This window comes from Pediculus humanus, genomic scaffold, assembly GCF_000006295.1.
Source record: "Pediculus humanus corporis 1103172107488 genomic scaffold, whole genome shotgun sequence".
NCBI classification, from domain to species: domain Eukaryota; kingdom Metazoa; phylum Arthropoda; class Insecta; order Psocodea; family Pediculidae; genus Pediculus; species Pediculus humanus.
Genome location: NW_002987105.1, coordinates 213859 through 229831, shown reverse-complemented (window position 1 = coordinate 229831; position 15973 = coordinate 213859). Strand labels below are relative to the sequence as shown.

The 15973-nt window shown below is 25.6% G+C and overlaps 7 protein-coding genes across 7 annotated transcripts in view; 2 read left to right on the top strand and 5 right to left on the bottom strand.

The window, feature by feature from the left end:
* Nucleotides 1-865, bottom strand: part of Phum_PHUM145640 (uncharacterized protein) — a gene marked incomplete at both ends in the record, with an annotated part of 2018 nt that extends 1153 nt beyond the window's left edge. Inside the window, 3 exons of the mRNA XM_002424622.1 lie at nucleotides 14-136; nucleotides 229-419; nucleotides 505-865. Coding sequence (XP_002424667.1) covers nucleotides 14-136; nucleotides 229-419; nucleotides 505-865 — 675 coding nt within the window. The remainder of the gene's footprint in view (nucleotides 1-13; nucleotides 137-228; nucleotides 420-504) is intronic.
* A 1980-nt stretch (nucleotides 866-2845) lies between these two features.
* Phum_PHUM145630 (uncharacterized protein) lies at nucleotides 2846-5526 on the bottom strand (the record flags this gene model as incomplete). Its single annotated transcript, XM_002424621.1, has 10 exons — nucleotides 2846-3327; nucleotides 3433-3575; nucleotides 3660-3926; nucleotides 4009-4211; nucleotides 4301-4500; nucleotides 4583-4724; nucleotides 4813-4961; nucleotides 5038-5083; nucleotides 5113-5122; nucleotides 5483-5526. The coding sequence occupies 10 exons, from the start codon at nucleotides 5524-5526 to the stop codon at nucleotides 2846-2848; spliced, it is 1686 nt and encodes a 561-aa protein (XP_002424666.1).
* A 521-nt stretch (nucleotides 5527-6047) lies between these two features.
* On the bottom strand, nucleotides 6048-7704 carry Phum_PHUM145620 (uncharacterized protein; the record flags this gene model as incomplete). Its single annotated transcript, XM_002424620.1, has 4 exons — nucleotides 6048-6525; nucleotides 6621-6763; nucleotides 6859-7240; nucleotides 7637-7704. The coding sequence occupies 4 exons, from the start codon at nucleotides 7702-7704 to the stop codon at nucleotides 6048-6050; spliced, it is 1071 nt and encodes a 356-aa protein (XP_002424665.1).
* Nucleotides 7705-8146: 442 nt separating this feature from the next.
* Nucleotides 8147-10220, top strand: Phum_PHUM145610 (elongator complex protein, putative; the record flags this gene model as incomplete). Its single annotated transcript, XM_002424619.1, has 6 exons — nucleotides 8147-8362; nucleotides 8488-8691; nucleotides 8806-8960; nucleotides 9034-9322; nucleotides 9408-9625; nucleotides 9704-10220. 6 exons carry the CDS (start codon nucleotides 8147-8149, stop codon nucleotides 10218-10220), a joined length of 1599 nt encoding a protein of 532 aa, XP_002424664.1.
* Nucleotides 10221-10230: 10 nt separating this feature from the next.
* Nucleotides 10231-11844, bottom strand: Phum_PHUM145600 (uncharacterized protein; the record flags this gene model as incomplete). Its single annotated transcript, XM_002424618.1, has 5 exons — nucleotides 10231-10532; nucleotides 10622-11182; nucleotides 11284-11452; nucleotides 11543-11714; nucleotides 11801-11844. 5 exons carry the CDS (start codon nucleotides 11842-11844, stop codon nucleotides 10231-10233), a joined length of 1248 nt encoding a protein of 415 aa, XP_002424663.1.
* A 617-nt stretch (nucleotides 11845-12461) lies between these two features.
* Phum_PHUM145590 (Rho-associated protein kinase, putative) lies at nucleotides 12462-14026 on the bottom strand (the record flags this gene model as incomplete). The annotated part of the gene is made up of 7 exons (XM_002424617.1): nucleotides 12462-12469; nucleotides 12554-12656; nucleotides 12943-13028; nucleotides 13110-13276; nucleotides 13346-13396; nucleotides 13571-13811; nucleotides 14008-14026. 7 exons carry the CDS (start codon nucleotides 14024-14026, stop codon nucleotides 12462-12464), a joined length of 675 nt encoding a protein of 224 aa, XP_002424662.1.
* An 867-nt stretch (nucleotides 14027-14893) lies between these two features.
* On the top strand, nucleotides 14894-15370 carry Phum_PHUM145580 (drosulfakinins precursor, putative; the record flags this gene model as incomplete). The annotated part of the gene is made up of 2 exons (XM_002424616.1): nucleotides 14894-14927; nucleotides 15123-15370. The coding sequence occupies 2 exons, from the start codon at nucleotides 14894-14896 to the stop codon at nucleotides 15368-15370; spliced, it is 282 nt and encodes a 93-aa protein (XP_002424661.1).
* Nucleotides 15371-15973: the final 603 nt, after the last annotated feature.

Here is a 15973-nt window from a genome sequence, read left to right as displayed (position 1 = left end):
TGTTGTCTTCTACTTTATTATAACCGAAAAATTCAAATGGCTTATGCGATCTTATAAATTCGTTCGTTTTAGGCATTTGCCTTAAATAATTTAATCTAGAAAGGGAATCCACACCGAGGATTATAACCGATAATTTCTGGAAGAAAAAAAACAAAAAAAAATTTTTTTTTTTTTTTTTCAAAAAAAAAAAATGCAAATAACAATTCGAGTAATAAGTTATGTACGTACTTCGGAATTATCATCGTCGTTATCCCGTTTTGTTTTTTTTATTGGATCAATTTCAAACTTTGCCTTTTTCGGAATAATAAAAGTATGGAAATCTTCATAAATTTTTTTCATTTCATAAAAGCACAAAACTTGAATGAATTCTGAATAAATATTAACTGAATCCTCGAAAGAGTGAAACCTTTTTCTGTTTTCTAAAAACAATAACAAACAAAAAAAAATTAATTTAAACTATTATCACCATTTATAATATTAATAATAATAATAAAATTTCTAAACCGTAATCATAAGATTTTTTAACTTGTTGTTGTTGGATTTTATTATTTACTGAAAATTCCACGTAACCGCAAAGTAATTCCTTTATATTTTTCACATCATAATTCTTTAGTTCGCTTTTAACAATGCGAATCGATGTTTGATTTGATTCAATCAAAGGTTTTCTATCACTACACATATGTGGAGGAACATATTTGTAATATTTTAAAACTGTTTTATCGAATGGATTTATATATGGAATCCGACATCCGGACGTGTTTATCAAATATCTACGTAATGAATTTTCCGCCGTTTTCTCTCCTGTTAATATTTTATTACTCTCTAAAAAATAATTGTTTATAATATCCGAATAATATTGTGTCATTACGAATACCACTAAAAATCCAAAAATAATTACTCGACTCCGTCGACTGCTTAAACGAAAACACTTCAGCGAAATCAACATACTTTCTAAAAACAAATAACAAAAAAAAATTAATTATTATTTAATTTAATAAACGTAATAATTAATAAAATAAAATTTATTATATATCATTTTTTTCAAATGCGACGTTTTTGTTTTGTTTTTAAACAACAAACATGTTTGTTTACGTTTACGATACGGAATTATCGGAAGTAAAAAAAAAAACTTTTAAAACATTTTCCACTTTGTTACCGAAAGCTAAAACACGATTTGATTTAAAACTAATAAATAAATATATAATTATTATTATCATTTACCTAAAGCAAAAATAAAAATAAATAAATTACTTTGAAAGTTTAAACGACCATCAATGGCGACAATGAACAATATTATGTATAAGAAAAAAAAAAAAAAAAAAGAATGTTTTTTGTTTTTTAAAACGAACAACCGAATGAATATTTTTTATTTTTCCCTTAAGCATTATTTTCTCTCTCTCTTATGTACTTATTAATATTTTTTACAAAACGTGATTATTAACTCAAATCAAAAACTTATCACGATAATAAATAAAAATAATAATACATACATAAGTATTTTTTTTTTTTTTTTTTTTTTGAAAATCGGAAATTAATTTTTACTATTAACTTTGATAAAAAAAATTAAAAAAATTTTCATTCATATCCTCTTATCACGACCGCACGTAATTTGAATAAATACAAATAAAAACAACCGCAAATTATTGAAAACTTATACTCCTCCTACTCCTACTCCTACTCCTCCTCCTACTCCTTCTCTTCCTCCTTCTCTTCCTCCTCCTCCTACTCCTCCTCACCAATATTAACGATAACAATTATTATTAGTTACTATTTTCAATATTTAGTGTTATTTTAAATTACAAAACTATGACTAACAAAAAAAACGTATTTTATCGGTGTTATCAATGTAATTAGAATAGAAAACTTACCGTGACGGATGATGTCTCTGATAAACAAACATTTTTTTTTTTTTTTTATGTTATTCCAGTGGTCATTTCCGTTTTGTAATTTTATTTCGTATTTTATAATAAATATAAATTTTCCAATGATGAATTATTTTTATTTTTTTAATTTTGAATTACTTTTAAATTTATTCATTTTTTTCGGATGAGTTTTTTTTTTTTTTTAAATTTTTTTGCGCCTGCAAAAATAAATAAATAATTTAACATCGTTAAAGATTTAAATTGACTGTTGCGCAACTCAAATAATTATTGATGGGAAATCATCATCATCATCATCATCTTCATTTTGATGAGGTATCGATACGTGATTTATGGAAATGATATAATATTATTATTATGATAAATTTATTTATATAGTTATGTCAATAATTTAAATTCGTTAATTTGTCGAGGAACGTCATTTACAAACATCATCTTTCGAGTAAACCGTTTATAAATTTCTAAACTAATATATTTAATTAATTATTTTATTGTTAATAATGCAACAAAAAGTGACGCTATTAAAATAATTTTTTTTGCTTTTTTTTTTAAATGAAATTTTAAACCGTGACAAATTTTCCACACGTCCTCAACCTGAATGACAAAATTTATTTTAAAAATGTCACGCGTTCAAAAATTTTTCAAAAAAAAATTATTTTATGCGATAATCAAACGATTTTATCAATTCAATTATTATTGACAAAAGTCATAAAATTGCGTGACGGAGATAAAAAATAATAATAATAATAATAATAATAATAATTAACTTAATTATTTAGATTTGTGAAAAAAAAAAAAAATGGGGAAAAGATTTTTTTTTACGGTTTACTTGATGTCACGAGATAACATTTAATAAATGTTTTGCGTGCGATTATTAACAAAATAATAATAATAATTTGGTAACGTTATAAAAGTATCATTCATCAAAAAAGAGCAAAAAAGAGGAAAAAAAACTTACTTAATTTTCAATTGAGTGGACAACCGAGCATGATTTTTGCAAATTCTGGATCATCGTTGCAAATTTTCAACAGGGCTTTCTTTCTTTTTCTCAAAAAGCAACTGACGGAAGCCTGATGTCCTTTTTCTGTTTCTCCAATTAGTGTCAAAGCTTTGTACCATTCGTTCGATTTATCTATCGAAACCTCTTCGGATCTTTCTTTGAGTAAACAAACAGATTTTTTAGATTTTTTTTTCTTTGTCGCTTTAAGATCGGATGCAAAACGTTTAATCATCATTGCTTTATATTGATTATAATCAAAATTTAAATCGCATTCCTTATTGTCTTGATACATGTCGTAATCGGGGCAACAAACTTCTTCGTACGACACGGTTTCACCGGTACATGATGTTTCTGATTTTTCAGATGGTTCTTCGACTAAAGGTAAATCATCGGCTTGAAATTCTTCCATTTTTTTATTTTTCATGCAATTTTTAAAATCTAAATAATCTTCCTATGGAAATAATAATAAGATGATCTCCTGTAACACATTTATTTAATTTTTTTTTTTTTTTTTTCAAAAAAATGAATTTTTTATTACCGGATTTAAAAAACTGTCTTCTGGAAATTCTTTAAACATTAATTTTTCAACGGAAAGTAAAAACTCTGCTTGACCAGGTACTGCTTTTAAAGCATAATTTATAAATCTTTGATATTCTTTAAGTAAAACTTGAACTTTTTGTCGCCACTCAATTAACCTACAATAAAAAAATTTTACGTTCAAAACGTTACAATTTTGATTTTAAAAAAAAATGTAAATATTATGGTCATGTGCTATAAACCTTTTGACTTTTTCGATTGACATTTGTCGCAAAGTAAAATTTTCAGCTTTTAATTTATTATTTATATTTTTGAGTTCTTCAAAACTATTTCTATTTTCATTTTGTAATCTTTTTATTCTTTGATTGCATTCAATCCGTTCTAAACCAATGGCACGACATACATCGACTATTGAGCACAACTCCATTTGTGTTTTCATATCTACTAACATTTTTTCATATTTTTCTATGGTTCCTTTTAATAATTCCGTGGCCAATAATCGTTCTTCGCTAAAAAAGAAAATCTCTTATTTTCAAATTTTAAATTAGTGGTAATATTATTTACCATACGGATTAATAATAATAAAATTACTCTATTTGTTTAACATATTTCGAAGTTAAAAGATTTAATTCGTTTAATAAAATGTCGTGAAAATCATTGCAAAGAGTATAATCTCGATTTTCAACTTCTTCTTGTAACTGGGTCAGCATATAAGCAGCAATTTCTGCTCTTTCTTGATCTACTTTCAATTCGCACTCTTTTCTCACATTAAGTTGAATCGTTTCTACTAATTCCTAAAAAAATTTAATAAATATTTCTATAGTAAGCCTTGTATACCGATATTCATGTAGACATTTGTAAATAGTTTTTGACAAGGAATTACGTCGAAACATTTATCGAAATGCTTCATTAATGTCAAGACAACATTATGTAATTGCGCCGTTCCCTCACCACATTTGTAACCGCTGTCGTTTAATCTAAGCTTACATTCCTCTTCTAATTGTGCAGCTTGTCTTTTGAGAGCAGCATCCATTTGATTTCTGTGCTTATTTTCCAATTTTTTAATGCACATTTCCCCGATTTCTTAAAAAAAAAAAAACTCCCAAGACTATAAGCAACGATTGAAATGAAATGCTTTTAATTCTATTTGTTAGTATCTCATTACCTAAAATTGATTCATGAGTAAAAGCTAATAAGTGAGAAACAGAAGGTTCAGGTATTGAGGTTTTTACAACATTTTTTTCCAATCTTGAATCTGGACTTATCCATAATTCATCAGTGCCTTTTAACGGAGGACTAAGTCCCAACTGAAATTGTTAATCAAAAGGATTATTAAAACAAAATTTAATTTTTGAATGATTATTATTATTATTAACAATAATAACAATTACCCACCCATGCTTTTGCTTCATCAGTTAAGCTTTCGAAGAATACGTCACTAAGTTTTCCTCCTAATTGTTCTCGAATTTGCGTCAGAGTAGGCACACATTTTTTCGTATTCAATAAATCATCATCTGATTCGCATATAATTGAATCTTCATGCACTGTAAAAATAACCGTTAAATTTAGAGTAAGCGTACAATTTTTTTTTACAAAATAAAAAAAAATTTATAATTTTACCGTCGCACATCCTATTACAAATATAAAGTTTTCGGTTTACTTTACACTAAAATAAAAAAATTTACAAAATTTTACTGTTATCAAACTGTAAATTATGCAATAATAGAATATTTTTAAAATGTATAAATTAACATTCAATAAATTTAAAAATTTTGTTGGCACTCCTACATTAAAATCGTGACGTCACCTTTCGAATAACTTTTTAACGGTTAAAAATATTTTCAAATTTTGTATTTATTTAACTTTTTATATTTATTGATTGGAATGAAACTTAAAAATTACTTCGAATAAACAAAATTTAAATTAAATATGAAAAAATTATTCATACAAGAATAACATTAAGTTAATAATGTATTTAAATAATAAAAAATTTTAAATACAATCGTTTCTTTTGGTTGTGTAATAAATCAAAACAATATAAATATTATAAAATAATTATAATTACTTATTGAAAGCGTTCTGTAATTTGCTTAACACTAGTTGAAACATAATCAATCAAAAAAGTTTTTTAAATTTCCTTTAAAAAATAAATTTTTAAAGGAAGAAAATGAAACATCTGCCCACATCTGAATCACATTTTTGTACTGTTTTTTTATACTACCTGCTTTTTAATTTTTTTTTTTTTTTAAACAACCCATTAGACATAGCTGTATCTTTTTTTTAAGCAAAAAAAAAAAAAAATTAATGAATAAAGATTAAAAGTTGTTTTATAACAAATAGTTTAATTATAATCACATTCGACTTCAAAATTTTTAGTTAATCATACATGATGTAACAAATTATACATCTTTTTTTTTTTTTTTTTTTTTTCTTTTTAAATGATTTTTATTACTATAATAAACAAGTTATAAAATCAGTTAAAAAATATTTTAAATACTGATTTTTTTTTTTTATACCGGTTTTTAAAAAAAGGAATTTTAGATTTTTAAAAAAAAAAAGTTGTGTCCTAATAATATTTTTTCACTTGATAATCAAAATGGAAATAAACAACTGTCACTATTTACATCTATTTAATATCCTCTTAAACCATTATACACCCTATTAATAGATTTTTGATTTAATATTTTCTTTATAGATTCTTTTTCAGTTTCAGATAATTCACTTTTAGGAAATTCAACATCGAATGTAACATGCAAAGTCCCGTGTAAGTTATTATTATCATAGTTGGGCATTCCTTCTCCCTTTTTCTTTATTTTCGCTCCAGGCCATGTTATTTTATCTCTGGATATTGTGACTTTGTGACCATCTAAATGTTCAATTTCTGTTGTGAAACCTATAAGTGCATCTTGTAAACTAATAGTCATGTTTGTGTATAAGTCATCTCCTTTCCTTTCAAAGGTAGGATGTGGCAATGTTTTGATTTTGATAATTAAATCCCCAGGTTCACCATCAATGTGCGGTTCTCCCTCTGCAATAAACCTTGTTTCCTTATTGTCTACCATTCCAGGTTCAATTTCAACTTCTAATTGCCTTTCTTCATTGACCAACCTGTAAAAAATTCAATAGAAAATTTATTTAAATATAATTACTAAACAAAAAAATTTTCTCTAAAAGCAATGGAAAATATTTTATTTATAACTTACTTTACATTGGGACATTCATCACAAACAGTTTGTTGAATCATCTGAAATCTTCCAGGACCCAAGTTTCTGGTAACCATTTCCTGTCTACAATTACATTTTCTAGTACCTTTGGCTGGCTTAATAACTGGTTTATTTCTAGTAATCTAGACACAAAAAAAAAATATATTCATTTTAAATTAAAATATTTTTTTTTTTTTTTTGTGGGAAATCAATATTGTATATTTTATTAAATATTTACCTCGACAAAATTCCCAACATAAAGTTCCTCTAATGTTACTTGGAAATCCATAACAATATTGGCACCTTTAGGAGTTTCTCGCCTTTCATCAGATCCTCCAAAATGAAAACCAAAGTCTCCGAAAAAGCTTGCAAAGGGATCCATTCCATCCATCATACCATCTTTTTTGACACATTCTTCTCCGCACATGTCATACTTTTTTCTCTTATCTGGATCGGATAAGATTTCGTAGGCTGCACCCAAATCTTGAAACTTTGATGCTGCATCTGGATCATCTTTATTTTTGTCCGGATGCAGTTCTTTGGCTAATTTTCTATAGGCTTTTTTAATTTGATTTGTGTTTGCACTCTTTGACACTTGCAGAATAGCATAAAAATCTCTCCTATGTAGAATAAATTATATTATAAGTTTTTAATTAAAATTTATGGGCTTCAATATAAAAATTTTAAATAAATATTCATATATTCATTTGAATAAAATATCAATTTACAAAGGATGTCGTGATGTGAGATAAGATTACATAAATAAAACTTTAATAAAATTTTCTCAAAATGACTTTGAAAAAGTCATTTTTAAAATTCTGATGGGATTTTAAAAAAATTTTTTGAGATGCTCTTATTTGCATACTATTTTTTGCAAATTAATTTTTAATTACAATAAGATATCTAACCTCATCTCATCAAAGCCGACATTTTAAAATAATAAATATATAATGACAAGTAACCGTAATGATAAATTTTTAAAAATTGACGTGCTCTTTATTTTTTTTTTTACTCACCCTGAAGATGCAACAAAAAAACAAAAAACTAAATTTATAAAAATTATGCTTAATACCCCGATATACATTTTGAAATACGGTTCAGCAGATGACAGAACAACGGCGAACAACGCGTGTCAATTTGATTGGTTTAAATATTCTTGAAACCATTTTTTTTTACACTTCTGCCAACAAAATAAAAATAAATTTAAAAATAAAAAGGAGTAATCTTTTGCAATAACATATTTTGTCGAGATAAATAGTAATTAAATATCTGACTAGTATTTTTTATAAATCTATAAATACAATACTTAAATAATAAAAAATTAAATATTTTAAGTATTATACCTTGTCATTTTTACATTGTGTTTTTTTTAGCATTGTAACCTTATTTCCTAACCTTTAAATTTTCGATATGGCAAGAAAAAAAGGTAAAATTAATTTCAAATGAAATTAAATTTATTAATGCATTCGAATTAAATTTTTAAAAAACACATACTTTTAGATGATAACCTTACCAAAAAAGAAAAAATGGTTTTAACAATTGGTGAAATCATTCAAGAACTCATTCGAGCTCACGATGAAAAAAAAGATGTTAATCTAAATCACATAAAAACTAAAATTTCTTCCAAATACGGTCTTGATTCTCAGCCTCGATTAGTTGACATTATATCGGCCGTACCTCCACAACATAGAAAAAATTTAGTACCAAAACTAAAAGCAAAACCAATTAGAACTGCAAGTGGAGTAAGTTTCAATTTGTTGTTATTTGCTTTTTAATAACGACCAAATGCTTTGATTACGAGCCTTCTGCAAATCTAAGACAAATTTTTTTATTTTAATAATTTTTAATGTTTTCAACCTTTTTAAAGATTGCTGTTGTAGCTGTCATGTGTAAGCCACACAGATGTCCACACATTAACATGACTGGAAACATTTGTGTTTATTGCCCAGGTGGACCAGATTCCGATTTTGAATATTCTACCCAATCTTACACTGGTTACGAGCCTACATCAATGAGAGCCATTAGAGCAAACTATAATCCTTACTTACAAACAAGACACAGAGTTGAACAGGTTGGCAACCAATAAAATTTTTTCTTTTCAAATTATTATAAATATTATCCTAAGTACTACTTCTTAATGTCATTAAACATGGTGATTAATTGCTGTCCTTAAATGACATTACAGCTGCAACAATTAGGTCATTCAGTTGATAAAGTTGAGTTTATAGTTATGGGAGGAACTTTTATGAGCCTTCCTGCTGATTATAGAGATTATTTTATTAGGAATTTACATGATGCTTTGACAGGTCATTCAAGCAGTAATGTAGAAGAAGCTGTAAAGTAAGATTTTATATTTTACTCCTTTTTAAAGTTTTAAGTTTAATTTTTACATTAACACAATTAATAATTCCAGGCACTCTGAAAGAAGTAAAATAAAATGTATTGGAATAACTATAGAAACAAGACCTGATTATTGCTTGAAACGTCATCTTTCCGATATGCTCGGTTATGGGTGTACCAGATTAGAAATAGGAGTTCAATCTGTATATGAAGATGTTGCTAGAGATACAAATAGGGGCCACACTGTAAGAGCAGTTTGTGAAAGTTTCAACTTGGCTAAAGATGCTGGATTTAAAGTAGTTGCTCATATGATGCCTGATTTGCCTAATGTCGACTTGGAAAGAGATTTGGAACAATTTATTGTAAGTATTTTATCATTTATAAATTAAAATTAATAATAAAAATTATTGATTCATACCTTAATTAATCAATTTTTTTTTTCAACAGGAATTTTTTGAGAATCCAGCTTTTCGAGCTGATGGATTAAAAATTTATCCAACTCTTGTCATAAGAGGTACTGGTTTATATGAATTATGGAAAACAGGAAGGTACAAAAGTTATCCTCCGAATACTTTAGTAGATCTAATTGCTAGAATTTTAGCTCTTATACCTCCTTGGACAAGAGTTTACAGAGTGCAGCGTGATATACCCATGCCCTTAGTGAGGTAAGTTTTTATCGCATTTAACTAATTGGTTAATTTTATTTTTTCTTCAACTGAATCATTAAATAAAATTGATTTCAGTTCTGGAGTGGAACATGGTAACTTGCGAGAATTGGCATTATTACGAATGAAAGATTTAGGAACTCAATGTAGAGACGTTAGAACGCGTGAAGTTGGAATTCAAGAAATTCATAATAAAGTAAAACCTTACGAGGTAGAGTTAGTGAGACGTGATTACTTCGCGAACGGCGGTTGGGAAACGTTTTTATCTTACGAAGATCCCGAACAAGATATTCTCGTTGGTCTTTTACGATTACGAAAATGTTCCGAAGATACCTTTAGACCAGAATTAAAGGGAAAAAGTTCGATCGTTCGAGAACTTCACGTTTACGGGAGCGTTGTGGCAGTCAGCGCAAGGGATCCGACAAAGTTTCAACATCAAGGCTTTGGCATGTTGCTAATGGAAGAAGCAGAAAGGATAGCAAAAGAAGAACATGGATCTGAAAAAATAGCTGTTATATCCGGAGTAGGAACAAGAAACTATTATAGGAAGTTGGGATATGAGTTGGATGGTCCTTACATGTCAAAAAGTCTTTAGCTTATTCAGATCATTGTATAATAGGATTACCGCTTCCAAACCAGCAGAATAATGAACATCCAATTATATTAATCGCCGCTATCGAATTGAAGACTAAAGTCCATTTTTGCGTTTTTTCTAAAATTAAACCGGCTACATAAACGCTTACAAAACCGGGTATTGAGCCCACCGTATTCATCAGACCGAAAACACTACCGGAATGTTTTGGTGCGAGATCACCTGGATTAACAACGACAGCACTGTTGTGAAATCCGGCGGCTCCTATAATTAAAACTATACAGGCTAACACTCCGTTTAATGATTTTATATAATCTGGAAAAAAGGGAGAAAAAAAATTTTTTTTTTTTTTTTAAGAAAGAAAATGTTTATAATAACTATAAATATTGAAATTTTTTTTTTACCTAAAGCTAAAAGTCCAAATGATTCAGTTAAAAGGCAAAATGCTTCGATAATTTTTCTCGTCGAAGTTACGGTAAAACCTTTGGAAATTAAATACTCAGATAACCATTTTCCAATAAAAGTACAAGGAACTGTAAACAGCCACGGAATCATGTTGACAAGCCACCCTTTTGCGTCTGGAAACATGTCATGAAAATAAGTTGGTAACCAAGACAACAAAATAAAGAAGCAGTTGTTTTGACAAGCGTGAGCAAAGACGCATGACCAAAACGCTGGCTTTCGAAAGAGATTTTTCCACGGAATGCTATGATTTTCAAAATTTATAAACACATTAGTTGACGTTTGACATAGGAAAAAAAATAAATATGTCCAAATGCAACATGTTCCACCCACTAAATAAAATACTGTTTGCCAATTTGAATTATCTAATATGTAGGAACCAAAAGTTCCGGTTAACAATATTCCCAACGCGGATCCGGACGTTGCCAAACTAAAAAATGAAGCTCTATTTTTTCCTGAGAGTTGTTTACTCGCTAAGCTACTCATTCCAGGGAAATGAACTCCTGAAAAAACAAAAAACCAAAAAAAAAAAAAGTTAAGCGTTTTAAAGTTAATAAAAAAAAAAAAAAATAAAGAAAACTTTTTTGTTTTTATCTATACGGACCTTGAAAAGCGCCATGAGCAAATCTAACTAACATTAGATAAAAACCAACTTCTGGAGAAAGAACTTGTATAAAAAATGGCATTGAAATAGTGATTATTGACCATCCTAAAGCGGAATATAATATCACTTTTTGTCCTCCAATTTTATCAGCTACATATCCTCCTACGACCTTTGTTAAAAATCATTTCATTAATTTATTTATTTATTTATTTATTTGCAAACCGAAAAAAAAAAAAACTTTAAATTAAAATTTATTTACTTGCGTTAGAGTATATCCCCAAAAAAAACTTGACAAAACAATTCCAGAATCCGATCGACTCCAGTTTTTTTCTTTGGCAATTGAAGGTATAAGTAAAGGAACACAATTACGACTAGCATAAACAAGAGTTGTACCGGCGGCTAATACGATTAACCAATGCCTTTGCTGTGCTCTGTAATAAAATAATAATAATAATAATAAATAAATTTATAAATATAAAAATAATAAATAATAAAAAATTTTTTTTTGTTTATTTACCTTGTCCATTGTTCCGTATCATTTTCTAACATAGAAATCTTCATAACTTAATACTGAAAATACAATTAATTAAATAAAATAACTTTTTACTCATAAATATATATAAAAAAAAAAAATTATTTTTTATACATAATTTATTTAAATATCAGTCGCGACTAACGATCATAATAAAAAAAAAAAAAAATATTCGTTTCTATGTCACTATCGAGAATTTGTACGTATCAAAATAAACGTGGCAATCGACCGCTACAACTTCCATATTTTGCTATACTCACAAAGAAACAACAACAATAATGTTTTCCATTATTTTGCTAACAATTTACAAATTAAATTTCATTACATTTTAATTAATGATATAATTTTTTTTCCAATTTGAACAAACGTTAAATTAAAAACCTTTACAAATTAAACAAAAAAAAATAAATAAATAAAATATCGTATGATCGTACACGTCGAGTTTTCTCCCGAATGACAAAGTAATTAAATAAACAAATAAATAAATTAACGTACGTTATTATTACAAAAATTAACGACCATTACTAATTACATTATAAATTGCTATTAGTTAACGCAATTTTTTCGCAAAAGTTAAAAAAAAAAAAAGAAAAAAAAATTAACAATATTTTTCCTTTTTTTTTTTTTTAAAACCCCCGCTTAGTTGTTATTTAACTAAAAAAAAAAAAAAAAAAAATTTTAACGGTTTTTTTTCATATAAAAAAAAATATTTTTAAAATTTTTGATAGGAAATTAAACGTTCTATTTGTGACGTTGCTAAATTTAATTCCTTTGTTAAAAATTCATTTTCTTCTAAAATTTTATTTATTCTTATTTGATTGTCCGTTTGGTAATTTTTCCACTAAAAAAAAATATATAAATTATTATAATTTATTTTTAAAAATTTAAAAAAAAAAAAAAAAAAAAATTTATAGAAATGGAAAAATTATGTTTTGATTGCTTCACCCACATACATAATAACTTCTTCCCACATACAAATTTTTTTTTTTAATGTGATAAAGTTATTTGTATTTTAATAACAGAATCAAATAATAGGTTTTGTTGTAAACAATAATTTTTTAATCATTTGAAATGTGACTTTTTTTTTTATAAGTATTATTTTTAAATAACTTAATCATATTTGTTACCTCATCAGAATTTAATGAATTCCTTTCTTTCTCTTCTGATAAAGTTTCCAAGTCTTTATTTTTAAATTTTTCTTTTTCTAGAGCAGCTGAAATGTTTAAAAAAAAAAAACAAATTAAAAAGCAATACATAAATAATGTATGTAAATAATAATACAGTGAGGAATTACCCATTAATAATATCATTTTTTCTTCCATTTCCAATAATGTTTTATTCGCTTCTAGAACATATTTAACCTGCATATCTGCTTCATTTTCAATCTTTGTTATAAATGCTAAACTTTCATTACATTCAGATTTCAGTTGATTATGTTCTTTCTTTAATATTTCTTGTTTGCTGTAAATATCATGTCATAAAAATAACAATTTTTGTTTATTTTACACACCATAAAATTTCATTATTTACTTTAAAATTTCTGCTACTAAAGCTTCTGTTTGATTTTGTCTAATTTTACAACTTTCATTATAAGAAATATATTTTTTAATTTCATTTTTTAAATCATCAACTTCAATTTTCAATGAATCACTGACAGACTGTTGTGTGTGTGTGTTTTTAAGTAAAGAAAAAATAAATAAGTAAACAAATGATCAGATTATCAAATTTAAATTGTAAAAAAATAAAATACATCACACTTCTGCATAAAAACATTTATCAATAAGTTGTTGTCTTTCATTCAAATATGAAGTTGTTTGAATTTGAAGTTTGACTAAAATCTCTCTATTTTTATTATTTTCTTTTTCTAAATTTTGTGTGGCTTTTAAACTGACATCCAATTGTATTTGAAGTTCTTTGTTTTCATTTTCAATTTTCAATAAATTTGTTTTGGTTTTTTTATGTTCTAATATTTCCAATTGTAATTTTTGTCTGCATTCTTCCAATAAATCCTTAAAATAAAATATAAAAACACAAAATGTAATAAAACAATTGAAAAATTTATTTTTAAATAATCATATTCATCAAATGAGGGAATATGATTATTGAAAAAAAAAAAAAAGTAAAATATTTATTTACCCTTTTAACCTTTAATTCCTGTTCCATTAATAAAATTTCATTTTCTAATTCATCACCTAATATATTATCATTCATTTTGAAATGTTTTTTCTTTTTTGAATTCAATTTAACATTAATTTCTTCTAATTTATTATTTCATCATTGAAAATTTGCTTACACACTTTACAATTTGAATTCGTTCCGGAATGAAAACAGTTAATGAGAGCGCGTTTCAAAATGTCGTTCTTTTTTCAAACGTGCGACAAAAATCCCATAGAATCGTTTAACGGAAATCCATTACGAACGTTTCATTTAAAATTTTTACTCGCGAAAAATTATTTATTTTTTAATTTTAAAACGTTTTAAAATTGAATTCATTAATGATAATTGTATTATTGTATTTATTATTAAATATTTAATCGTTTTCGTACGTTTTTTTTTTTCATTACTCACTTAACCTTCCATTTTTTTAAATTAATAAAAATTCATCAAGTGATATTACAAATAACCGTTAATTGTTTATAATTTTTAAATGGAAAATTTTCAACGATGTATATTATCAATAAATTATTTTCTTTTATATGTTTACAATAAAAAAAAAAGAAAATGGAAAACGGAAAGAAAAAAATTGATTAAATTATATTTACTTCAAAAGAATGGTAAATAAAATTTTTTTTGTTCAAATCTTTAATCGAATTTATTTTTCCCCCCCCCCCTCCTTTCATTTTATTATTATTTTTTTTTTATTTTATTATCAAAGCAAAGACGTTTAAAAAAAAAAAAAAATTGTTTTTTTTTATCGTCGAAATTAAATTTGTTGTTTAAATTAAAAAAGAGAAAACCTGTCAAATTTTATAATTTAAACAAATTGAAAAGTGGGGAGGGGGGGCCATGAAATTACGTTAAACGTACTCAGGGGGATTTAAAATTTTTTTATATAAAAATGATTTGCTTTCGTATAAAATGTTTTCAGTTATCGAAAAACCTTCTTTACGAAGTGAAGAAGTTTAAATATTTCGTCGAATTCGAATTATAACAACAACAACAACAATTCTAAGTTAGTGATAATTTTTAATTTTTTTTTTTGAGTATTTTTGGCGCGAAAACAAACACTTTAAAAACGTTTTATTTTTATTGTTTATTTAATTTTAGAAAATGGGTTTAAAAACGTTGGTAAAAATTTTTCTCGTAGCCTACCTTATTATACTCCCGGAAAATACATTCGGAGATGATTTAACAAACAAATCGAAATTGAAATATTTTGAAAAAAGACAACAAATTGAAAGATTACCATTTATAAGTCTCGTACTCGAAAGAAAACAAGACAATATGGCGGACAAACGTCAGGATCAATTTGACGATTATGGTCATATGAGATTTGGAAAACGTGGAGAAGATTTAGACGATTATGGTCACATGAGATTTGGAAAAAGATATTAACTTTTCTTTTTTTTTTCTATGTACTCTAAAATTCCATTTAAATATCTACCTGAAATTAAAAGAGAAAAGTATTATTATTATTATTAAACTTTTACACATATAAAAAAAACCGAACATCTTTCGCGTGTATTCAACCTAAAACAAATAAACAAAAAAAATAAATAATAATAATAATAATAATAATAATAATAAAATTACCGTAATAAAATAATAAAACAAATCATATTTCATTATGTAAACTTTTTATTTATTTATTTATTTTTTCAATTAGTTATTTATTAATAAAAACAATTTTTTTTTTTTTTTTGATTTAGTTTAAATTAAAATTAAAAGAAGTAAATATTAATAATTATTTACATAAAAAAATAAAAAATAAAATAACATTTGAAATTATATTGATATTATTAATTAATTAATTAATTTTTATTTATGTATCTTAATTATTTATTTTTTATTTTAAATAAAAATTAAATAATTCACAATAAAAAAAAAATTAATTATTTCATATACATAATTTTTTTTTTTTTTTATTTATGCTTCGGATATATTTATTTATTGCAAATTATTATTAATTAATTAAACAAAGTTTTAAAAAAATTATTA